The sequence below is a fragment of the Lissotriton vulgaris genome, chromosome 9 (genome assembly GCF_964263255.1).
Source record: "Lissotriton vulgaris chromosome 9, aLisVul1.2, whole genome shotgun sequence".
NCBI classification, from domain to species: domain Eukaryota; kingdom Metazoa; phylum Chordata; class Amphibia; order Caudata; family Salamandridae; genus Lissotriton; species Lissotriton vulgaris.
The window spans coordinates 761,679,901-761,705,321 of NC_141697.1; the positions used below are offsets into that span (position 1 = coordinate 761,679,901).

The window sequence follows — 25,421 nt, forward strand, 5'->3', positions numbered from 1 at the left end:
TTTACAGAATATACAATGTTCGGAAAGGAAAATTAAAGACGTTCTTCAAAGGCTCGCAAAACGAAGATGGATCATTGTTGAAGGTAATCCTAAAGAAATAAATTGTTGAGAAGAAGAAAATGTAACCTGCTCAATCTGAGCAGAACAGAATGCTACTACACTACCCGCCCAGTCTTGCTGAAATACTTCTTAAGCCTTCTCAAAGAAAAGAATTTACTTTTGATTTGTTTTGTCACTTAGTGTCTTTTTGACCTTAAGGCTTTGCACTATTCAAGGGGTTAAAGGGCTGGGAGATAGATGGCTGCTGGTGTAAATAAGTTACCATTAAGGATCTCTACTGAGGGCAAATGATGTACAAACTTGCCTCTTTGTAATGCTGAACCCCAGCATATCGTTCAGTGGCTTATAATGAGGCATAAATCAGTAAAGGCTAAAACCTTCTTCCTTTCCAGGCTTGTACTAGTTTAGAGATGATTGCTACAGCCTGTAGGTTCACCTGCTGTCCCCTGATTTCTTCCTCAAATGGGCCAGGAAGTGCTGGGCAAGCTGTAAAATACATACAAGCTCACACTTGTAAATTGGTGGCCATGGGCTCATTTTAACGATGGAAGGTCTTTGTGATGCTAAGTCCATCCAACCGCAAAAGTAGCCCGAGAGTGCAGCAGGTATTGTTTGTTTATGCTTGTACCTAATGTGCTGATGCAGGCAACATGGATCCCGGGTACTGTGAACAACCCCATAGTATCCTAATATTTTGATTCTTTTCTCTTCATTACCTCTTGTAACTCAACTGCATTTTATACAGAATGTTTTTAAGAAATGTGTTGTAAAATTAATACATTGGCCCTAATAAGAAAGTGTAATTCAGTCTGCTCACTCTTAGAATTGTGTAGCTATTTTAAGACATTTTAAAGTGCTCAGTAACTGTTAGTCCAGCCCTGATGCTAGGCCTTAACCGAGCCTTGACATATCCTACTTCCTCAGGCATTCCAAGATATGGTGAGTCTACTCTTTGTGGGGAGTACTTGCACTTCCATGATGGACTGAGGGCCACTGAATAGATGGTAGCAATCATCTGTTAAGACATGCATCACAGTGGTATTGAAGGGGTAGAATCTCCTCAGCATGATGTGATACAGAATGTTTATTGCCGACTAGGTGGTCCTTTTGGCTTCCATCGGTATGAGTTACCTTAAGTGACATATCCGGAATTGATACAGGGCCCTTTAAGTTGACTGGGTCTACCTCCTGAGAAATCTGATAATGAACATGTGAGGTATCCTGGTTTGGATGCCATGTACCTTCCTCACTAACCTGTCTTGCTTCTCAGCCTATGTGGATGAATGGTGAAATGTTGGAGTGTGTGAGGTAATATAGAATGTGTGGGATGCCTGGTGGATGGATGACAGTTGGAAGAGAGGGCTGAGCAGAAAGAGAGCTGCTCCTGGCGGGGCTTTAATGATCCTATGATTTGGACTTATAATTGATCAATAAATCTTAAATCATCACATCTCGGCTACAGCCTATCTTATTACAGTATGTCACCCCCAAATTGCCTCTAAAACCGGAGTGAATATGTCAGAGAAGAGGGCTTGTAGTGACTATAAAAGGTATATTTGTTCCCGGGAGGGCTAGTGGGGGTTACAAGAAACTTCAATGTGTCAAATTAGGTTGTGGTCTCTGGGCCGTCTCCCCTTCGAGCAACCATACAATGGAGGCATTGAGAATAATTGAATGCTGCATTGGCAGACTGGGGAACAAGCTAGATAAATTAAACAAAAGAGTTGTTGGACAGGAAGAAAAGTATGCAACTGCAGGCTAAAAAATATGGAAGCAGAAAACGCGTGTCCATCTGACACGCATCATGTCATGGAGAATAAATCAAGCAGCGACACAGCCAGTGGTTTGGGTTTTTGCGTAGTACCTGCTCAATGTGATACCCCAATGAAGGATGCATCTGAAGGCACACAGACCATTACATATACAGATTCCTATTTTCACAAAGTCCTTGAAACATACAAGCCCTGTTGTACACGACCATCTGACTTACAGCCATCAATACACTCAAACCAACAGTCATGCATAACCATTTGAAGCAAAATTGCCTGTTGAAATTAGCTAAGGCATTCGTTTTCACTATACCAGTGGTTAAATATTTCTTCGAAGAATTTCCAAACATATTCCATCTGCTTAGCAGGACTCGTGCTTCTCAATAATTGAATATTGTCAAATAAATTATTGGTCCCCAATTTGAATCTATGCATAAAAGGGTCGATTTCATGGTGGACAGGAATATGAGTGAGACCCAAGCCTTATATAGTAATTCTTTGTAACAAAGTCCTTTCATATTCTCATGACTGTTAAACTGACTTAGTTCATATGCGGTACCTTTAGACAACTGTTTATAGCCTGCACTGTATAGATACCATAGGTAATATTGAATGCTTTTTTTCAGGTCGAGATGGACCCTTCCGGAACATTCATTGCCACTAGTTGCTCAGATAAAAATATTGCGCTTTATGATTTATTCTCTGGCGAGTGTGTGGCAACAATGTTCGGACATTCAGGTTAGTTTATAATTGGAATTTGCAAACAGCAATCACGTGTTATTTGTATGTCTTTTGAAATATGCATTGAAGAAAGTTACACTTAATATTTTTTTGTTATATAGATTTCTTACGTTATGTTATATAGATTTCTTATGCGCACGACTACTCGTGAGTGTCTTGGCACGAAACCAGCAGGGTGTGGCCATGGGCTTCAGATGAATAGATGGGTCTTCTATTCTTTCTTAAATATGTCAAGAATCCTGGATGGTAAGCAGGACCAAAGGAAGAGCATTCCATGCAACTGCTGCTTTAACTGAAAAGGAACTAGCCCCTATCCTCTGACGCTTGAAACGAGGAACCTGGGCCAGGCAAAGGGACGAAGAGCGCAGAGAACGAGTAGGAGCATAGAAAGAGACGCGCTTCTGCAGATAAAGAGGACCACACCCATGGAGTGCGCAGTGGGCCATGATCAATTGTTTAAATTTCACTCTGGCAACCAAAGGCAGCCAGTGGTACAAGCACAACTGATGATGTACACTTTCCCTGGATGACAGGCTGAAGAGCAGTCTGGCCGCGGTGTTATGGACTAACTTCTTCAGCAGGTAGCCGGGAATGCCAGCGTAAAGGGAATTAGCACAATCCAGCCGGGACAAAATCAATGCGGAAGTGATCGTTTGCCTAGCCACAGGTGGCAGGAGGGGAGAAAAACCTCTGAAAGATTTCAGCAAAGCGAAGCAGCCACTTGCCAGCTTCTTGATGTGAACAGCGAAAGAGAGGTCTTCATCAAACCAGACCCCAAGATTTTTTGCTGGCTGCCCAGTGGAGGCTGGTCGTGGGTAATCAGGAGGCAACAACTGTTCTCTGAAATTCACAGGAAATTAGCCAAAGAGCAGGGTCTCCGATTTGCCTTTATTGCACTTTAGCTGTGCCTCTGCCATCCATTTAAAAATAGATGACATGCAGTGTTGGACTCGGCAAACCGAATCCGCACCTTTGGCCCAGGTGAAAAGCAGCTGGGTGTCGTCTGCATAGGCCAACACCTTAGCCCTGAGCTACTCAGCTAAATATATCAGAGGAGTCATATAGATATTGAATAAGAGGGGACTAAGGGAAGAACCCTACGGGACACCCGTTGTAATTAGCTGAGGAGAAGAGGAACAAAGTGGAATCCTGATCTGTTCAGACCGCCCATCCAAGAAGGAGCGGAACCAGCCCCAAACAAAACCCAACAGACCAATCCTGGCCATACACGACAGAAGCAAAGAGTGCAGGACCGTGACAAACGCGGCTGAAAGGTCGAGTAAAATAAGCACTGCCCTCCCGCCTGAGTCCAGACAGCCCCGTATAGCCTCTCCCACCTCAACCAGTACTGTTTCAGTGCTGTGTGACGTCTGGATCCCGATTTGCGCTGGGTGAAGAAGTCCCTCCTTTTCCACAAACTTGGTAAGCTGTTTATTACCCGCCTTCTCACATACCTTTGCCAATGCAGGGAGGAGGGAGATGGGCCGGTAGTTCCCTGGACAGAGGGGGTCAAGTGACTGCTTCTTCAAGTGGCAGGATCTTGGCCTCCTTCCAAGCCAAAGTGATCACCGCTTTCTGAAGGGAGAGGTTGATGATTGCATTCACTTCCGTGTTTGCAACCTACGCTGCCGCAGCCAACGTCCTTGCGGGACAAAGGTCTGAAGGTGAATCTGATTTAAAACCGTTAAGAATTTTAAAACATTCCTGAGGATCAACTGGCCTAAATTCTGACAGTGAGTGTCCCATATCAACCGAGGGACACTCCAAAGAGGCCTCCACATGGATGGTATAAGGAATGAAGGTTGATTGAATGGCCAAAATCTTATCTCTAAAAAAAACAGAGAGAGTGTTGCACCAAGAGGGAGAGGAAGGCATCACACTTGCTTGGGCCACAGGAGACATAAACTCTGAACACTCGCATTGATTTCTCTGGAGTTGATATTGGCAGATTCAATACGGGCTGAGTAGAATTGCCCTTTAGCCAGCTTAATCACTGCATAGTGTATCTTCTGCTTATCTCTAAGCTTGCTCTTAGCCACTCCTCCTCCATGCCTGTTCAAAGGTTTTACAATTATGCTTCAGATCTTTAAGAGAAGGGTTGAACCAGGGCTTAGATGGAGATTCTCTAGCCCGTCTAATAGAGCGTGGGGAAGCCACCATGGCAACTGCAGTCGAGAGCCAGCTAGAGAACCCTGTAACCTGTTCCTCAAGCTCTCCAACCAGTCTGGGTTTAGAGACAGCCAGAGCAAATTAAACTCAAATGGATCAATTCTTCCCAAGGCTGAGTTATAACTTGGGTGTGCCAAAGTCTCCGCCTTGGACACCTCCCAGGATAAATAAGTTATAAGATGGTCCGACCAGGTGACCGGACAATGGTTCTGTACATGAATCGGGAAATTAGTGCAGATAGGATCCAGAACATGTCAAGCTTGATGTGTGGGAGAGCTAACATGCTGACTAAGCAGCGCCAATTGTAACCCATCAAGCTGGGCTTGTGTGTCCTTACTGTCTATCTGATCCAAATATATATTCAGGTCACTGAGGACCATGTTTTGGGCAAATTTGACTGCCCTAGTAGTGACTGCATCCCCCCAAGCCTGGCTGGAGAAACGATCTCACTGGGCCAGAGTGCCTATAGATCAGTGAGACTCCTATGGTAAAATGCGATGAGATGCGGATACTAAAATCTAAGGCTTCACAGCTGCCCCAAGAAGTGGCCTCTACACTCCGAAGTTCCCACCTATTTCTATATACAATCGCAACTCCACCCCCTCGCCCCTCCAGACGATCAGCTCGGGAGATTTTCTAACCCAGGGGTATTGCCAGTGTGACAATCGGGTTACGCCAGGTTTCGGTCAAGAACAATAACTCTAAAGCATGATCCTCTAGGAGCTCAAAAACTTCAGCATATGGTTTCCTAAGCGAGTGCACATTAATAGAAGCAACCCGAATTAAGAGCCTGTGGTTGCTCAGATAGTATGCCAATCTCAGCTGAGATACCCAGATTCAGTAGGAGCCTGAGCCCCCAGGCATAGCAAGCATGTTTAGGTGCCTCAGCTAAATCCCAGCGTCCTGCATGACAATGGAAGATAGTGTCTAGGGCCCGTAAAGCAGTATGACCTCCATGACCCAAACTACTCCCGGGCAGCGTGGCTGACCGCTTCCGGGATGCTGACAGGCGCAGATGGGCTTGACTTCGGCGCGCCAGCGGCGCGTCCGCTGGGCGCTGGTGCCACGCGCATTAAAATAGTGCCAGATGGAAGAGGAATTAGACTGCCAACTCTCCAAGATGGCGGTTCCTCGTGGCACCAGGGGAAAAAGCAGGAAGAACGCTAGGAAGGTAAACGAGTGTGCAAATTAGCAAAGTTTTTATTTTAAAGTGCAAGTATGTGGCGTCCAAGTAAAAAAATAAACATACAATTTAAAATAGGTCTCAGCGTTAAGCAGCAGCGTGAGGCGAGTGTGAGGCACAACTACCCCCTAAGGCACTCACCTCTGACCTGCGTTAAAATATCTCCGGGTGCGAGAGGAACTAGACCACCAACTCTCCACGATGGCGATTCCTCGTGGCACCAGGGAAAAAAGCAGGAAGAACGCTTAACACTACCATTAGTTTAAAACCTGTTTTTTGTAATTCATCTGTATAATTTGTTTGCTATCCCATCTGGACCCAAGTAGATAGACACTGTAGTCAATTTGTGACATTTAAGACTATCCAGTCTTTAATTGGAAACTTTGTTGGTGCTCCTACTATATACACACTTGACTTCAAATCAATGCGCAAAGCACATTTTGATCAATTGTATGGCAGTAGAAGACAACAACGATAAACCAAGTTTTAAAATAACTTTTATTCCTACATGTTTGAGTGTACTAGAAGTGTTAATACGCTGTTGGTCTTTGCCCAACTAAAGGGTGAACATAGTTATGCCATCTTGCTGGGTCTGTATCTGTACCCTACCTTTCGCAAACAGTTCTCTGCAGCACGCTGTTTTTTCGAATCAAAATTTTGCTAGCTGTAAGTAGTCCCTAGTTCCGTATCACCAACTTCAAAGAGTACATGAAAACGCATCTGTTGAATAAAAATCAACCACTTAATCAAATGTTAATTGTATTCTCTTTTTCAGAAATAGTAACGGGGATGAAGTTTGCTCATGATTTTAAGCACTTAATCACAATTTCTGCTGACAGGTATATTTATTCCATTTTTTTTGCATTAAGTGTTTTACTATGGAATATTGTAAACAACTGTGGCATAAATAAATTACCTAGATACTTTTTAGGTAAATTGCATAACATGTTCTAGAATGTCGCTAATGAGTCAAATTTCCATTTTGTTTGAATATTGACTTTTAAAACAAACAATGGCACTTCTTTTGCTTTGACTGCAAAATCAAGTTTCTATAAGTTTTGCATTATGTACACCTCTCTTTAAATGCCACCACTAGACAGCAGTGAGGATGGAATATGCAACATGGTAAAAGAATACTAAATGATCTCTTGCTAATGAAAACCAAAAAATGCATCCCACAAGCGACTATTTATGTTTAGAAATGGTGGGAATAAAAATGGAATCAATAAGTTCCAAACTCTGAAGAAAAAAACACAATGTCCTACCAGTCCAAAGGAAAACACAGATCTGTAAAATAAATGAAACAGGATTTATACAGCGCACACCTACTCAAGAGTGTCCATTCTCTATTACCAGTTGATGAAGACGGATGCCAGCTGACTGATGAGTGAAAACCCAAGTCTTGAGTTTCTTTTAAAATGACCCTCAATGTCAATTTGTCGTAGGTCTAAAGTGATTTTGTTCCATGCCCGAGGCCCAAGTTGGAAAAAGACCAGCCTCCAGCTTTTGAAATGTTGACCCTCTGGCCTGTGGCCAAGTGACCCTATCGATGAACCCAATTTTCTCTTGGGGCTACGGTACAGTATCCTAGTATCTTGGCCAGTTTGGTGCAGCGCTCTGTACAAAAGGAGCAGGATTTTGAACAAAAAATACTTTTGTTCACAGGAAGCCAATGTAGATCCTCAAGAGCGTGGAGATATGCCCACGTCTTGAGGGATTGAGCGTAAGGCGAGCTGGAGCAGTTTGGACTATTTGGAATTTTCTAACTAGCTACTGTGGGAGTTCTGAGTGAAGTACAGTAGGATAGTCCAGCCTGGCCATACCCAATGGCAATACCACCGTTTATCTGGCAGGGGCAAAAAGGAAGTGCAAAAATATTTTTGCATGGTGTGAAAGGCCAAAGCACATTCCTACCACCATGTTTATTTGTTAATGAAATGTCAATGGTTTGTCGACCTTGACTCCCAGATTTTTTCATACTCATCTTGCATGTTGGGAAGTGCGGCTCTCTCTGGTCAGTGGATTTTTCAATTCAGGTTGAAATTTTGTCCAAAGCTGCGTACCTCTGTCCTATCTGCATAGCACTTACATTGGCTGGCGTGCATCTATTGAAAAACTGCAGTAAGACACGGATTCATAGCATCAGGGAGATTGCTTCGCCGTTTCTTAAATGAAAAGAAAAGCGGAATGTCGTTGGCATGGGAGATTATTATTATTTATTTTTTTCCTCATTATACCATTGGTTTCTCATTGTGTTGGTCCCTCCGTTGAAAGAAACTGACACCCTGAGATTGCTGCCACAAGCTTGCTGAATGCACCAGCTTAGCATCTGCAGCTTATTCAAGGAAATCATTGGACAAGGCAGTTATCATCGCCTTTCAACATAGCTCTTCCAAATCCTCTCATTGCTGTTTAGGTAACATGCAATGTTTACTTGCGATACAAAGTTGGCATAGTTCAATAATTTCTCAATGGAGAGGGGGGTCTGCAGACTTTCACAACTTGCATATCACTCTCCAAGCCAACACCACTAGATAAAAAAAAGCCTTGCTTTGGGACTATTTGTTGCAATATTCAACACATGAGCCTCACCAAAAACACCAGCTGGGGTCTTTGCTTAATTAGATGGCCAAATATTTTACTGAGACTCTTACTAACACTGTTCATATAAGTTGACAATGCAGAGCCGATCAGGAACATGTGTATATATCGTCAGCTTGCGGTGCTTCTACTTTCATTGGTCAATTCCTGTGACGCTCACTATGAATGTAGCTACTAATACAAAAACTTTGAACATGTACCCCCCACTAAACACTGACATTGCAACCCACCCTTCTAGCTTTGTCCTGTCACTTTAATCTCTCCAGTAATTTAAGTCTTCACTCCTCAAAGGTTGACTTAGCACATCCTTCAGGCATTCTGGTGTCCCAGGGCTAAAAGTTCATAGTAGGGTATTCTAAGGACTCTCCTCAAGCTGACTCATTTCTTTAATGCGGCAATAAGGGCTTTCAGCCTAACCTTCTTAAAATTCTTGGGTCCCCAAATTAATTTAAAAAAATAGCTGCTCCTAAGCCTGCTAGCATTGCTGCATACAGCGTGCCCATAGATAAGCTGTCTGGCTCGTTAGCTAGCAACCTAATGTTTTTAAACTGAAATGCGTGACAGGGTATCTGGAAGTAAGGTAATGCCAAGCTGCCAGCCATCACCTTTCTCCTTAGTTTTTTCTAAGGGAGTCTGATGCCCTTTGATGCCCACAGAAAACGACTTACTCCGTCGGAAGCTTTCTGATGCACACTTTTGGAAAAATGTAGGACGTGGGGTTAAACAAAAAGGTGACTTTAGGATGAATCATAATTTTAACCAAGTTTGCTCTGCCATAGATTAACGGCAGATTCTTCTATCTCCCCAAGAGCTTCTCTATTTCTTGCCTCAATTTCCTCAAATTCACCAAGGGAATATCCTCCAGTTTATGGACTAGTTGGACCCCCAGATACCTCATCTGGTGGCTGGCATAACCTCTATTTTGCCCCTAAAATTATTGGCTATCCCGAGATCTTATCAAACTCTCCAGCATGTTCAACTTCCTTGACTACAGTATATAGCAATTTGTCTTCTGCATAACTAACTTAACCTCAAAACCGAGGACACTAAAAGTATAAATTGTAGAGTCTCACCTAATCTGCGGAGAGAATGTCCCTATATAAAGGTTGAATAATAGCTGTCACAGTGGGTACCCTTGTCTAGTGCTCCGTGTTACACAAAAGGCATCTGTCAGTTCATCGTTCACTAGAACCCCTGTGACTGGTGCTTCATATAAATATTCATAGTATTTGGTTTTAGTTTGGCTAGAAGGAAACTCCAATGTTCATCATATGCAGAAAGCTGCCTCTTGCTGGCTCTGAATCTATGGAATTTTCTTTGCCTGCCTTCCTTCACAATCTGATTGTTTTTCCTTTGATTCTAAGCAAAGAACAGCAACCATAGCTTGTTATGCCTAGAATGGTTCTCCAGCCTTTATAGGTCTTTCATCAGTGCTTTTATTTTATTTTTTATTTTTTGTACTTATAGTGCACAACGGCTACCCAAAAAGGGTTTCCCGGCGCATGCTTTATTCTGCAGCTTTAGCTCGCCTGTCTACTGGGTGCTGTAATGCAAAGTAAAACACACAAGATGATAGATGGAATGTTGCACAATGGCAACACATTCACTCCCAGTCACAGATCTGGGTTTAATCCATCGTTATTTTGCTCACCACGCCACCCCAGTTCAGACATAATGCAAAGTAAGGCTCATCTGCTCCAGGTTCTTTTCCAGAGTGGAGTTTCGTTCTGCAAGATCATAACATTTTCTTCTTTAATATACCATATTTCCCCTGGATCTCTTTCTGATTTATCTCAGCTATCTAAGGCTTTTTCATGATGTTTAATTTGAGATTCAGGAGAATATTTTCCAAGGAATCAGGCAAACCCCTCCTCCCGTCTATCTTAGTCTTCTGCCTCCCCATTTCCACCTTTTAAACCCCTGTGAAGTTGCTCTGACCGACATGCGATTCGGTGCTGCTGGCAAAGAACTCAGGCTGCTGTTTGGAGACCCCCTCCTTCCTTACTGCAAAAAGCGGTCCAAATCGATTTGCCAAAGGTATTTGTGCAGATTCTGCCTTTTCTCCCACAGCTCCACTCTGGGATAGCCACCCTCAACTCTGGCAGGCTTAAGGCTACCTCCACCAGTTGGTTATAATCCTGAGACTGCTCAAAGACTGCTCCATTATTCTAAAGAAAAAATTAAGTGACTGAGTTGGCTTGGTGCCTGTAACACCAACTTTCTTACCAGCTGAAATACGGCCTATCTTCCTGGATTAGCAGTTAATATCCTGACTGGTCCACACCTGGAGAATGCTGTGTCCAGATTGTGCTCTCTAGTAGAGGGACTCCCCTTCTTTTCTTTCTAGGCCAGAGCACAACGAATACCTGTTTCCCACTGCTCCGCGTAACAGGTTACAAGTTTTTGCAATTGGAATCAAAGGGTTGCTAGATGGATCTACCAACGTAGCAAATGTCCTTGGCTCTGTCAAGTTTCTCTGTCTCAGCTGGCCATCTCTACTACCTTCTTTTGTGTCCCCAGCTGTGGTTCCAACTTCACAACCAACAAAAGAATCATGAATATCAGGAAATACCGTTGGGGGCAAGCTCAAGTTCTCCGACATTCTCTGTACCTTCCTGCTGCCTCTAGCCTCACTCACAGTAACCTGGACTGTGCCTCAGCTGTTGGAATATCCCTTTAGCCCACAGGCTATGCTCCATGCTGCGCTGAGCCTGCTTGCATTCACCCCGAAACAAACACAGGCCACTAGAGCATGTACCCGATGCAGGGAAACAACCGCTATGCATCAGCGAGAATCTTGAGAGTGCTCAGTGTCTGGTCTTGCCCCCGAGTCCCCCTTGGTCCTCTGAGGAGTTGGCCTCTGCCCCCCCCCCCCCCCCCGCTCCGGTGGAGTCGCAGGTGGAGGCCGGGACCTGGGGTGCTTTCCTGAGTCCCTCTTGGTCCTCGACGCGGGCGGCTGCCCCGTCTGAGGCCGAGCTGGGGCCTTTTCAGCGCCGCTCCTTCGCGTTCCGGCGTCGACCCGGACCCATTCTCCCGCAGAGCACGTGGTGGCAGAAGTCGACCCGGAGCCACGAATGCCCACTCCGGCGCCGATTGACGTTGATCAGGTCTGTCATCTGTTGGTGTGTTCCTCCCGGAGACTGGGCGCCGTATTGTTACCTTTTCACCGGAATCTTCCAGGGAGGGCTCCTCGCCCTCCCCACAGCCTAAATCCTCAAATCCTTATTTCCGTGGCTCGCGGCTGGCTTTTCCACCGGCCTCTCTGCCTTCCCCTGAGCCCCCTCAGGTTCCCGATTCATCTGTTGATCCTCCTCTATTCCGAGGCTGGCTGCTCCAACCTGGACTTGGGGATGGACGGCTCAGTCGGCAGCCATCGTCCACGGAGGAATAACTTTCTCCTCTGCGACGCCCTACTGAGGCCAGTGTTGCCTTTGTTCGGGCTATTTCCACAGCTGCTGGTTTTCTGCGGATGGGTGAACCTGTCACTACGTTTCCTACGGACCACCTTTTGGAAGTTCTCCACCAGGGATCTGGTGGACGGGAGTTGTTCCTTCCTTTTTGAAGCGTCACTCCACAATTCTCTTATAGGGGTTTGTGGATGCCCTGTCACGAGCAATCCGGTACCTCAGGCTGTTCTGCATCGCCACCTCCCTGCTCCACATTATCCTGTCTGTCTTTCCTTCCACCTCTCTACTCAAGGCTCTCTTCTGTGGAATGCCTTTCCGTGTTTGCCTGTAGTGTTGTTTCCTCCATCTCAGGGAGCGCGGTGGTTGGATTCATGTGGGTGTAATGTCTTCGCTTCTTTCAGCGCTGCCTTGTCGGCGCTTAATACTTTGTGTGTGTTGACCAGGGCTACTTCCAGTCTGTGGGCCTCTGTTGAGTCTCTTCTTTCTCATGTCTCCCATGAGGGTGCCTGTGCTGATCTGTGGGGCCACGTGTTGGATGGTAGGGAGTTGTCCGCATTTATTCTTCGTGAGGGCTTGGATTTTGCTGATGCTCTCAGCCACCTCTGTGGCTCTCCGTCGCCATGCTTGGCTGTGTGCTGCGGTCTTTACTGAAAATATTAAAGAGCATCTGGTTGATCTGCCGTTTTACGGGACCTTCTGTTTAATACTCATGCAGACCCCGCCATTCAGCATCTTTTTGCGGGCCTCCATCCTCCTCCTCCTCCTCCTCCTCCTCAGTAGGTTGGTTTGTTGATCCTCCAGCTCTTGGTGGGGGATGTTATCACACTTGCTCCTGGAATCTGGGGTTGGAGTGTCCCTTACACTTTCTGTGTGGTTTGCTGTGCCCTTGGGGTCCCTTGGTTGGCCCACTTTTTCAGTTGGTTGCTGGTTCAGCCCCCCTTTTTTGTCTAGAGTATACTTTTTGGCTGCTTACTAAGCCTTCTGTGTTTTTTGTCGCAGGTTTATAGTTTTGTTCTCTGTTGCGGGATTTCTTTTTTAAGAGTGGTTCCCATACATTTCTTGGGACGTGTCATACCTCATGTGGGGTACTTGTAGCTATTGTATAGCTGTTTTTCGCTGGGAGGGTGTGGACTCTCCTCGCGGGTTCTTGCCTTTCCTGGTGTCATTGTATTCCGCTGGTGCGGTTTCTTGGTCGTTACCTGGGTGTAGCTAGCGCTGCTTTAGTTCTGTCTTTCTAGGTATTTGATACGTCGATTGCCTGGCTTGGTATGCCGTCTTCGGCGTTGTGCTGCGGTGTTTTCACCCTCCTGTCCGCCGTTTTCTCCTGGTCCTCTGTCGGGTGTTTCAGGGGGATGCTTTCCTGTGTTGACGGCTAGGCCCGTCCTACTTGTATCTCCTCTTATCTTCCGGCTGGTTGCTTGTTGGCGCCCAGCAGCGCCCGCCTGGGCGATGTGGTCTGGTCGTTTGGTTTCATGTCGCTTGTCCGCTTCCAGCTGCGCCGCCTGCTCTTCTGGTCTACGACCAGGGGCCTTGCCTTGGAGTCTCTGGGTTGCTCTTCTTTCTCAGTACTCCTCTGCGTTGCCTGTACCTCTGGGGCTTCCAGTGGAGGTCCCTGGTACATTGACTGCTGGCCTCCTTTCGTAATTCCCTTGCTTTCGCCTGCTTAGTGAGGGCTGGGCTGCCTCTTTTGTCGTTATAACACATCTCCTGTGGGGGCTGGTGTTCCACAATGCTGAGGTTCTCTTCTGCTTGGGGGGGGCTGGGCTCTTCCCCCTGTCCCTGTGACTCATCCCCTGTTGGGGAGGACTGGGCTATTTTCCCTGTCCCTGTGATTTGTCCCCTATTGAGGTCTTGTGTTCGCCTGAGCTAGAGAGGTCCTCTCGCAGACCCTCCTTCCCCTTGGGTATGGCTAGGGTATCTATTCCATGTTAAGGAATCTGTGGCTAGTAGTCTCTATCAGATGTACGAGTTACTTACCTTCGGTAATGATGTATCTGGTAGAGATTATTCTAGCCGCAGATTCCTTCATGACCCACCCTTCCTCCCCGTTCTGCGAGGACCCTTCTTTGGTCTTCTGCACTCGCCTGCCTCTGGGTGGTTGTTGCCTTTTCTTACTCCCTCCCTAGGGGGATGCTAGTCTTGTGGTTTGCTCCATTTCTTCCCTTCTGGGGTTTGGTTGATGATTTCATGGGTGCTTCTGCGTCCCTGTACCCTGGTCTCCAGTGTGGGGTCTGCTCGTGCTCTTCTTCCTTTCGTTGATTGCACTTATGACTCCTCTGCAGTCCTTGGGGTTGAGATCTCTTGGCTGGATCCTCGACCCTTAACTCTTTTCAGGAGATGTCTCTTCCTGCTGGTGTTGTCTGGGGGGGAACTGTCGTTCCTCTTCCGTTCTGGCCTTAATGCCCTCCTCTGTTCAGGGCTGTGGTTGCAGACTTCTTCGTCTGCTGTGCAATTTTTCACATGCTTTCTGCCCTCAGGGAGGATGTCGTATTTGTTTGCAGTCTTTTTTTTTGTTTTGTTTTTTGCGTAAGACCTTTATTAACAACAGTCAGTTTACACAGCCACGAGCCTACAACCCGGGGGCCGGCTTGCAACGTATTAGCAGATACTAAATAAAATACAATGATAATAAGATCAGTTTTATCCAATATTCGGAACTGCCCCTAGCTTAACCTCTGCAGATTTCGCAGTTAGCATTTCAACATGAGTCTTACATTTTGTAATTTTATAGATAGGAACAGTAAGAGAACTCAACTTCAAGACCTGACATTGAAACCATCTATATCGGACTTTACGTTTATCTTCACGGATCTGGTTCTCCCCTGAGGACTATTAAATAGCCGTGTTCAGCCTGTACATAATATGTTACCACCTCTTAATGTAACGGTAAATAGTTTACACTTCTATTTCCTCCTCCAGTGAGTTAATATAGTCTGTTAGAAAACACCAATAATACTTTGGTCTAGATTTTGCAGGGAGGTTCTCTTCGTATGTCAACAGCTTATCTCTACATACGGACATGTCATGGAGCCATGCTGATTTTTTGGGTACCTTTCGACTATGCCAGCACTGCGCCACCTGCCTTTTAGCTAGTAATAAAGATATAACACAGAACTTACGCTTTAGTGCACGAAATTGTGGGACAATACCAAGGAGACAGGTCTGTATTGTGCATTGCAACTCCTCCTCTAGCATGATAGTGAGTGTGGAGGTAACGTCCGCCCAGTACTCTGATATCTTGGCGCAATACCAAGCTAGATGCGTAAAGTTCGCACCTTCCCTGTTGCATCTCTTGCATCTATCCTCATCTTGTAGTCCAAATTTAAGTAGTTTTGTAGGGGTATAGTATGCCTGATGGATGAATTTGTAGTGTATGATTCTCAGGTTTCCGTTTGGCGTAAGAATTTGTGTCAAGGCACAGGTTTGTTGCCAGTCCTCATCTGATAACGGAGTCTCCAGCTCCGAATCCCACCGTGCCTTAGCCTTTGTAGTAGGCTGTACTATCTCTGCCTGCGCTGCCGCGTATAATCTAGACACCAAATGTGATAAGTCCTGTGTGGTAATTATTAGCTGGAGTGACTCCAAATAATCCGGTTCTACTGGAAATGATGGATAGTGTTCCTTTAGTGCCCTTGTCAATCTATAATACGTGAAGCGGAACATGGGGGTCTTGTTTTGTATATATGTTAAATGTTCAATGTCCAGGAATGTACCCTCTTTAAACATGTCTCCCATCTTGTCTATGCCAGCTCTCTGCAGTAGAGACATGCCTACCTTCTCACTAGTGACTGACAGTGCGTGATGGTGATGCAAGGGCATTGCTGGCGCATATAACGGGATCTTGTGGGCCAATTGTCCAAGTTTACGCCAGACTTTTACTGTGGTATCTATGGTGTTAATGTCTTTCGCATGCAGTGGCGATCTGGCGTGCGTTATTAACGCTGACAGGGGGACAGGGTCCGCATCTCCCTCCTCTATGGCTGTGTGAGTGAGATACGGTATCTTGTGATACCAATAAGCCGCATATTGCGCTTGGGCACAAAGGTAATATAGGAGAAAGTCCGGTACTCCAAAACCGCCTTGTATATTTGGGAGTGTCAATGTCTGGAGATCTATTCGGGCTTGTTTGCCAGCCCATATCAGTGTCAGTACTAGTGACTTAATGCGGCGAAATATTTCTCCGGAGGGTGTGATGGGAATGTTATTAAAAAGGTATAGCAATTTAGGTAAAATATTCATTTTAACTATCGCAATCCTATCAGCTAAGGATAGAGGCAAATGGATCCAGCGCTGGACTTTGTCTTCCAGCTTGGATATCACTACCCCATAGTTAGCACGTATGACTTCCTCTGGGTCCCTATGGTACATGACCCCTAGATAGCGAATTGGATCATGCTGCCATTCCAGCGGGTAGTCGATTTCAAAGGGAGTGGTAGTGTCTGTTAAGGGTATTATGGAAGATTTGGACCAGTTGATCGCTAATCCCGAGTGACCCCCGAATCTAATGTATTCTTAGAGCAAATTATTCAGATGAATGTCGGGATCGCGTACATATAGCAGCATATCATCTTCGTACAGAGATATGTGCAGTGGTCTGGCCGCAAATTGCAAAGCTGATGATTTGTAATTTTGACTCACTATGCATGCTAGGGGCTCTAACGCCAACGCGAAAAGTAAGGGAGAAAGGGGGCATCCCTGTCCGGTGCCACGTTCCACACTAAAGGGAGTCGAGACATAACCATTTATCCGGAATCTGGCGCATGGTTGAGTGTACAGCAGTGAGACCCATTGGACAAACCGTTTGGGAAAGCCCATCCTGTGTAAAATAGCAATCATATAGCTCCATTCAATGGAGTCGAATGCCTTAGCGGCATCGAGCATGACTGCCACGGCTTTAACTGAGGGCTGGAGGTAGTGGGATAGAGCAAAGAGGGATCTTGTATATACTCTAGCGATAGCAGTCCTCTGCCAGGGAGAACTCAGTTTCTCGTCCGATTTCAATGTTCGTGGTCTTTCTAAACAATCAAAACCCTCAAATCCCCCCATCCCACCCACTCCAGCAACCCCAACATGCCGAAGCCATAGTCCCTTTGAAGACAAATCTCAAAAACCCGAAACAAACAAACCAGTACTCATACTGTGGAACTTGTGTTGGGTATTACCCTTGTGGAGGACCGCAAGGAGCACAACCCTACACCCGATGTTTCGGGTGTGGGCGATACTTCAAAAGCTGACATAAATGTAGGTTATGCGTCTGTGAATCCGCCATCCCCCCACCCTCTAGTGCCTGCAGTGACATATCATGAAGTTCAGTTCAACAGCAGTCCTGCAGACCGACCCCCATGTTGTAGTCCATGTAAACAGGCAAAATGGTCCGCTCTGTACAGTATATAGCCCATCCCCCACATAGAGCCCGGCGCACCTCATATACACAGCAATATAGATTTGCGGGAGTACATGTGTGGTGATAGAGTTCGTGCGATACTGCAGCATAGTTCTGGAGTCTGTCGCAGGTAAATACCTGCGCCGTCCATAACCCTCTGGTAAGTTGACAGTGGGGCACGCCCGTGTGCTGAGTGAGGGAGAGCCACCTAGGCCACCGTGTATCCGTACTGTTCAGTGAGGGGACCCCTAATGTTTAACAGAGGTGCGTGTGCGGTATTAGAGTTTTCGGCCTTTACAGCAGGAAAATGTGTGTCAGATCGCAGTATGCGGTAGCCCGTTAGGCACCCCCAGTCTATATATCCGCAATTGTATAAAAAGTCAATGGGAGCTATCCGGGCCGCTTCTCCGGGCACCCCACACTTGGCTGTGTTACGTAGTGTGCCCATCCTCAGCCATACCACCGCTACAGTCTACTGCTAGAAGTGGGTCACAGAATCGTGCATTTACAACCCACAACCAGTGGGAGACTTACCGCCAAATGTTGGTGGGACCTACCAGCGTCTTTAGTCCGAGTCTTGATGCTGTTCTTCCTGGACATTCGATCTACCCTCCCGTTGCACCTTTTTGACGAAGTCTTGGGCCGCTTTGGGTGTGGGCAGCACAATCGCATTCTCCTTCCACGTTACTCGAAGCCTGGCAGGATACAGCATGGAATAACTATTGTTTAGGTCCCTTAATTTCGCCTTGACTGTCGTGTATTCTTTTCTTGCCTGTTGAACCGCAACGGTGTGATCCGGATAAAACTCCAGGGAATTGCCTTGATGAGTGATTTTGCCTTTTTCCCTCGCCAGTCTGAGGATGGTGTCCCTGTTCCGATAATTGAGTATTCTCGCCACTATTGGTCTCGGCGTCGCTCCAGGTGGCGGTCGAGGCGCCAGTGATCTGTGGGCCCGCTCCACAATAAATACCGGCGACAATGCCTCCGCACCAAAGAGATCTTTGCATAGGTTTTCGACGTACAGCTCCATACAAGCGGTGCCTGACGCCCTTGTGGCTCTTGATGCAGTCGCCTTGGTGTCTTTGGGGGAGTGGGACGCCGATAATGGCTATGCGCACGTGTGGATAGTAGACGTTTCTAGTCTTTCAGCCTGGGCGCGTCTGTTCACCACTGTGTTACCATGTGTTGTCTGGGGGGGTCCGGTACGTCCACCGGCGTCCCACCAGCAGTCTCGGGCCGATAGTACACCCTGTGAAGCAGCTGGGGTTGGGAGAGGATATCCGCTGCAGGTGGGCAGATCCACTCAATATTCTCAGTGGAGTTGGATCCCAATCTTCCACGTTCTCCACTCTGCGACAAGGGTTGATCTTCACAAGCGCGGGTGCAGCCCGGGAGTTTTTGCCGTTTCCCTCCGTTCCGCCATTGCTCCCGTGTGTCGGTGTGTTGCTGCGCAGGGCTACTTGGTGGTGGGCAGTCGCGGTTATAGTGCCGGTGATGTGGTGTCCCTCAGCGTGGCATGCGGGGCTGGCTGGACGCTACGGTCAGCCCGGGTCTGCTTTCAGGAGCGCTAGGGTGCGGGCAGCAATGCTGGCTCCATGGGCGCCCCCATTTTGTCAGGCGTGTGGTCTGGAGCAGTGCCTGAAGCGGTTGGCAGGGCTTGTGTTCTAATGTGCCCTATATTATTGACCGAGGTCCGGAAGGACGTTTCTTACCCGCACCTAGCCTGCCCAGCCGCCGCACGCCATCCACTGATCAGGCAGCCGCTGCGTTCTCCAGCCGGTTGGCGAGTCGGCAGTCCGCCATTTTGTCAGGCGAGCCACGTCTCTCCTCGATCGCCGCTAATTATCCCCTCTGCAGCGAGGGGTATGTGGCCCGCTTCATACCTGTAGATGCACCACACCTTCCCACGCACGTGGGACCGTTTGTTAGGTGATATGGTGGGGTCTGCGGCGGGGACAGATCACATCGTTGTTGATCGCCCGGCGGAGCAGTGAATCACACAGCCATTCCGCTGTGCGCCCCCTGGCGCCTATTTGTTTGCAGTCTTGCTTGCAGTAGCTGCGCTCTGTTCTTTCCTTCCATGACTTTTGGTGCCATGGTGCCTGACACTAATATGGATGGTGCTGTTCCTCACCATTCGTTTCTTCCCTTTCTGTTTAGCTGATTTTTTCGCACACTGTTCCAGTATTCTCACAGTTTTTGTTTGTGATGGCTCCGCGTTGTGGTGCAGAAAAGTTCTCCAAAGAAACTGATGTAGGCGCGCCAGAGTAGGACTTATGTATCCTCGCTGACGTCACGAACGCGGAGGACATCAGGGCGGAGTCACGTGGTGCCGTCCCCCCGGCACGCAGGGATGCTGTGGCAAGAAAGTTTTCAGAATCCAGTCTCACACCTGGGGATAATTCTAAGTTAAGGAATATGCGGCTAGAATCGTCTCTACCAGATACATCATTACCGAAGGTAAGTAACTCGTGCAATTCAACTGTTTAAATTATGTACCCTGTTGTTCTTTATACTTGATAGTGTAATTTACAAAGTGCATTATCTGCTATAAAAAAATTAACCTACATTGCCAAACATTTGTTTCCTGACAGCTGTATATTTGTTTGGCGTCTTGACCAGCAACTGACCAAGTGTATGAAAGATCAAGCAGAGGAAATTAATCAGCTAGAGAAGCAGAGAAAAACAAAAAAGGAAAAATGTGCATCTCAAATAAGGTATTAAAATTGTCTCTCTTAGTTAAATTGAAATTTAAATGTTGAATGAAGCTCTGATCTAAATACTACTTTGAAACAATCCATTTGCTAAAGAGGACTTCTTCGGATGAAGCTAAACTGCATGCATGACGGATAGCTTTATCGTGCATTCTTCCAAACATGAGCTGGTTGTTCATACCTAATCACATCTTTTACTTATACTTATCCATGAACATATCCTAATCTTCTCTGGGGGTTGTACTGCCCTGAAGGACCTTCAAAGCACCAGGGGACTCATTCTCTAAAGTGGAGTGGTGTGGCTCACTGGTTAGAGGCGGCAGACCCGTAAGCAGAGAACGGCCCGGGACCAGGGTTCAATTCCCGACGCGGCAGGGTCGTGGACCAGGTTCAAAACGGACTCGATAATTCTCGCCTCGGTGCCTACTCTAACCAGGGAACACACTCGGCAACTCTGGGCATTAAGCTTGCCTCATCTCTACAACGGCCCCCCACAGACGCCGGGGATGCCTGGTTTCACCTTGGAGATACCCAGAAAGGGACCATCTCACAGGGAAAACCAGGACGGGTTTCCCAGCGGTCTTCAGCGCCAGGATACTCCATGGAGTCGCAGTGCGCTTTACAAGTACACCCACATTTACATTTACATTTACATTCTCCCATTTTCCAATTCTCTGGGAGGCACAACTGCATCCTCCTGCTCCAGGAAGCGGGGCTTCCACTCATCGCACTCAAAAGCCTGGCCCAAAGGCTGGCCCATCTGCGCATGTCAGAGCCCAGAGGTGTCTGGGCTGGGACACCCCCCTTGATTTATTTTTCCTGGACTTCAAAGGTACTGTGTTATTTGATGCTATAGTATTTACGCCTAGACTCTTGCATCATTGGGACCGCCACTGATTAATAATCACTCATATATGAGTAGCTGTGCTGGATTGTAACAAACTCCTTGAGGTGGATGTAATAGATCTTTAATAATCCGATCCATTAGCATTTATCTTTTTGGTTCGGTGCATACTTATTTCATCTGTTGTGCCTAACGCTGCATAGGTTGTTGTTTCGTAACAATTTACTCAACTGCTTATTGACAATGAGGAAACAGAATGCTACTGAAGTATTTCAGGGTACAGATAAACATTCAAAGGCACCTGCTTAATCAAATCACTGTACCCTCAAAGAAATCAACCTCTTAATAGAAAAGGTGGAATTTATTATAAGTACAGATTCTGTAGTAGGGGATCTCTGTGTATAGTCATAATCTAGTGACTAGTCCCGCCCATGTGCGCGGACCCCGGAGCAATCAAAAATAATCTCTTAAGCTGTCAAAACATGCAAACCTGCATAGACACTTAAGAGAGAATTTAAAGACAGATAATGCAGCCTATATCCACAGGCTACACTGTCCAATACTTCAACTAGAAATTCCACCAAAAACCACAACAGCACAGCCTGTCCAGGGTTTTCCACAGAGAAAACCTTGCCTTTAACAGCAAACCCTTCTGGAATGATAGAGAGGAAGGAGTGGACAGACAAGCCCCATAGGCTGCCATTATGTGGCTCAAAACAGGATACTGTGCCTTTAAGAGCACTTTCCAGAAGCCTCACAGTATCCCAGAATGCAGTGCAGGTCCCTTTCACCTTCAGTTCTTTTTTCGGGCTCCTGCTAGCAGGACCCTGGAGCATTAGCTCTTCTTTTTTGAGTTTTTCTTTACAATTTTTGTGATATTTTTGTAGCTTCACTCGACGTCTTTGGCCTTTATCTGCATTCTGCTGTGTTTTTTTGGCAGAATTTCTGCAGTCTTCTTGTCTTTAGACTATTTCTAGTCTGACAAGTGCTTTGTCTGCAGCTGAACTGAGGGCCAAAGCTGAAGCTCACAGGGTTTGCACTCTGTGCTTGCCTGTGTCTTTTGACACCTGTCTTCTCTGTACCTTCTTTTCTAGGGGGCTTCGGCTTCCAGGTTTCAAACAGAGAAGTTTGAAGGCATCTTCAGCCTCTGGGTGAGGAGAGGGTAGGTCCTCTACCGAGTCCCATGCTGTGATCTCTGGGGTTATCCCCAGTAAGGGCACGTCTGAGCAATGACGCGGTTCCGGTCTGCATCGGGCCGTCATGGAGGCATCGACGTCATGGGGTGCCTCGACGTCATGGGGTGCCTCGACGTCGTGGGGTGCCTCGACGTCATGGAGTGCCTCGACGTCATGGAGTGTCTCGACGTCATGGAGTGCCTCGACAGTGCCTCGACGTCATGGAGTGCCTCGACGTCATGGAGTGCCTCGACGTCATGGAGTGCCTCGACGTCATGGAGTGCCTCGACGTCATGGGGTGCCTCGACGTCATGGAGTGCCTCGACGTCATGGGGTGCCTCGACGTCATGGAGTGCCTCGACGTCATGGGGTGCCTCGACGTCATGGGGTGCCTCGACGTCATGGGGTGCCTCGACGTCATGGGGTGCCTCGACGTCATGGGGTGCCTCGACGTCATGGGGTGCCTCGTCGTCATGGGGTGCCTCGACGTCATGGGGTGCCTCGACGTCATGGGGTGCCTCGACGTCATGGGGTGCCTCGACGTCATGGGGTGCCTCGACGTCATGGGGTGCCTCGACGTCATGGGGTGCCTCGACGTCATGGAGCGGCGATGCTCGACGTCATGGTGCAGGGATGCTCGACGTCATGGAGCGGTGATGCTCGACGTCATGGAGCGGTGATGCTCGACGTCATGGAGCGGTGATGCTCGACGTCATGGAGCGGTGATGCTCGACGTCATGGAGCGGTGATGCTAGACGTCATGGAGCGGTGATGCTAGACGTCATGGAGCGGTGATGCTAGACGTCATGGGGCAGGGATGCTAGACGTCATGGGACAGTGAGGCTCGACGTCATGGGACAGTGAGGCTTGACGTCATAGAGCAGTGATGCTCCTTTTGGGGCATTGGTCGCTTGGGCTCTGCTCTCTTCCGTTGGGTCCGGACGTCACCGTTAGGGATGGCTCTGCGTCTCCGTGTTTGACACCGTAGTGACATTTTGACGTCTGAGTGTTGGTTGTCGTAGAGACAGTCACTGTCTTAGTGATGGTGACGTCGTAGTGAGGTCGACGTCATGGGTTACAGCCGCAGAATACTGCCGGCTCTTGACGCCTGGGTCTTGTTCCAGGCCTCGCTCCGTGGTGAGCCTCTCTTCGTAGGAGGGGACTTTGTGTTCCCGGCACCTTCCACTCACGACGCAGAGCAGTTGATCAGCATCGAGGAACCCTTCTGATGGGGAGTTTGTGGTTACTCACCACGTGTAAGCGAGGGACGTTGGTCCTTTTGCTTAGTTTTGAGTACTTGCATACCAACTCGTCTGCTAGGTCGCCTCCTGCTCAACCACCACTGGTGAGACCACCGGGGATGTTTCAGAATCCTCTTGGTTCCCTCTCCCGCCCACAACCCCAGGGGCCTTTGGCCCCTCAGTCTGTGAACCTCCGTGCCTTGATGCCAGGGATGCGTCTTCCATGAGTACGGGGAGTCTCTCTCCGACTCTTTACTGGTTGGCGGGACTTAACTTTCGTCCACTACCACCTGACAGGAGGTTCTGGCTCCGACCGTGCTCCTGACTTGGTCGCAGGGGTGGCGGCATGTAGTCCTCGTGCTGTGGCCCGCTGTTGCTGGACCGTTGTGGTGAGATCCCTCTGTGGGGGTGTTTTCTTCACCGATTTGTGGTTCCTCTGCCGAGAGACAGGAGGGAAGCCTTACATGAGGTGGTCTAATGGGCCTGAAAGTTTCGGATCTAAGCATCGGTGTCGGAGCGGAGTTTTCTCTCCTGCCGACCCCCAGGTATTGTGGGTTTGTCCTACGTTGCCTTACTTTTATTCGCCTGACGTCTCTGCAGCCTGCGGCTCAGCAGTGTGCTTCTACTCTCCCGTTCTTTGGGCAACCCTTGGGCTGCCATGAGAGTAGTGAGTGGCTCGCATGAAGTCTGAATCGGAGACTTTTGGACGGCTGTAGGTTTGGGGCATGGAGAACGGCTTGAGGCCTTCTGCCCTTTCTAGCGGCATTTTTCCTCCCAGGATTTGCCGGTGGTCCCGGGCCGCCATTTAATGCTTTACAAGTATATTGTGCGCATACGCGGGAGAGCTTGTTGCTCCTCGGCGAACAAAGGCCGGCTGGGTCTAAGTCAGTCTTCGGTTCATCGGCCCTCCTCCGGCAATTCCTCCGGTCGGCTCGCGGTTTCAGCTGCGCGAACTCCAAGCAGAGGCCGATATCCTGTTTAGGAAAAGGGCGATAGAGGACTTACCTCTGTCTCAAAGGAGAAGAGGTCTGTACTCCCGGTTCTTTCTGGTTCGCAAGAAGGACAAGAACGAGTTCAGGCCCATTCTGGATTTGTGACAAGCAAACAAGTGGATTCGCAGAAGAGGAATTTTGCATGCTGTTGTTGCATCAGGTTTATACTCAGCTGCAACAGGGAGATTGGCTCGGTGCCATAGATCTACAGGATGCATTCTCCCATGTGCTCATTGCACACATACACAGGAAGTTCCTGCGATTCCAAGTCGGCGCCCATCATTATCAGTACACAGTACTGCCAGTCGGGCTGAGGTCTGCGCCCAGACCATTCTCGAAGTGCATGGCAGTGGTAGCTGCACGCCTGAGGAAAATCGACGTGGTTTCTCTACCCGTACCTGGACGATTGGTTGATCAAGGCCTCCTCCTTCTCGGAAGCTCAGGCCCACTTCCAGAGGACGTGCGTTCTCTTGAACGAGCTGGGGTTGCACATCAACGTGTCCAATTCTGTCCCGATTCCGGTCCAGTGCATACAGTATTTGGGAGCCTCCGTCAATACGCTGTCAGCAAGCGTGTCTCCTTCGGAGGAGAGATGATTATCTCTCCTTAGAAAGGCTCAGGCTCTTGTGACCGCCCCATCTACAACAGTGAGGACGGTGTCTTCTCTACTGGGGTCGATGGCCTCTTGTATCTTTCTCACGCCACACGCACGGCTGCTCATGAGACCTTTGCAGGAGTGCTTGGAGGATCAGTGGGATTAAAGGAGAAGATCTTTGGGCGACAAGATAAGACTGTCTCTGCATGCTCTTCAGTCTCTGAAGTGGTAATGTTCAGCGGAGAATCTCATATGAGGGGTTCCCTTTCACAAGGACATTTCCACACAAACTGTCGTGACGGATGCGTCTCCCCACGGCTGGGGGGCGCTTTCCAGAGACTTGCAGATACAAGGAACGTGGTCCCCGATGGAGTACACGTATCGCATCTTTTTCCGGGAACTCAGAGCGGTTCACTTGGCGCTGAAGGCGTTTCTTCCGTCCTTCCAGACCTACTCTCTGCTTGTACAGACGGACAATACGACCACAATGTATTACCTCAACAAGCAGGGGGGTTCGAGATCGCGCACTCTGTCGCAGGAGGCGCGG

The 25,421-nt window shown here is 47.9% G+C and overlaps 1 protein-coding gene across 1 annotated transcript in view; it reads left to right on the forward strand.

The window, feature by feature from the left end:
* The window catches only part of LOC147692216 (WD repeat-containing protein 62-like), an 846,473-nt gene that overhangs the window by 266,173 nt on the left and 554,879 nt on the right, over nucleotides 1–25,421 (forward strand). Inside the window, exons 16-19 of the mRNA XM_086938490.1 lie at nucleotides 8–83; nucleotides 2,456–2,567; nucleotides 6,698–6,761; nucleotides 19,908–20,030. Of these exons, the coding sequence (XP_086794616.1) occupies nucleotides 8–83; nucleotides 2,456–2,567; nucleotides 6,698–6,761; nucleotides 19,908–20,030 (375 nt within the window). The remainder of the gene's footprint in view (nucleotides 1–7; nucleotides 84–2,455; nucleotides 2,568–6,697; nucleotides 6,762–19,907; nucleotides 20,031–25,421) is intronic.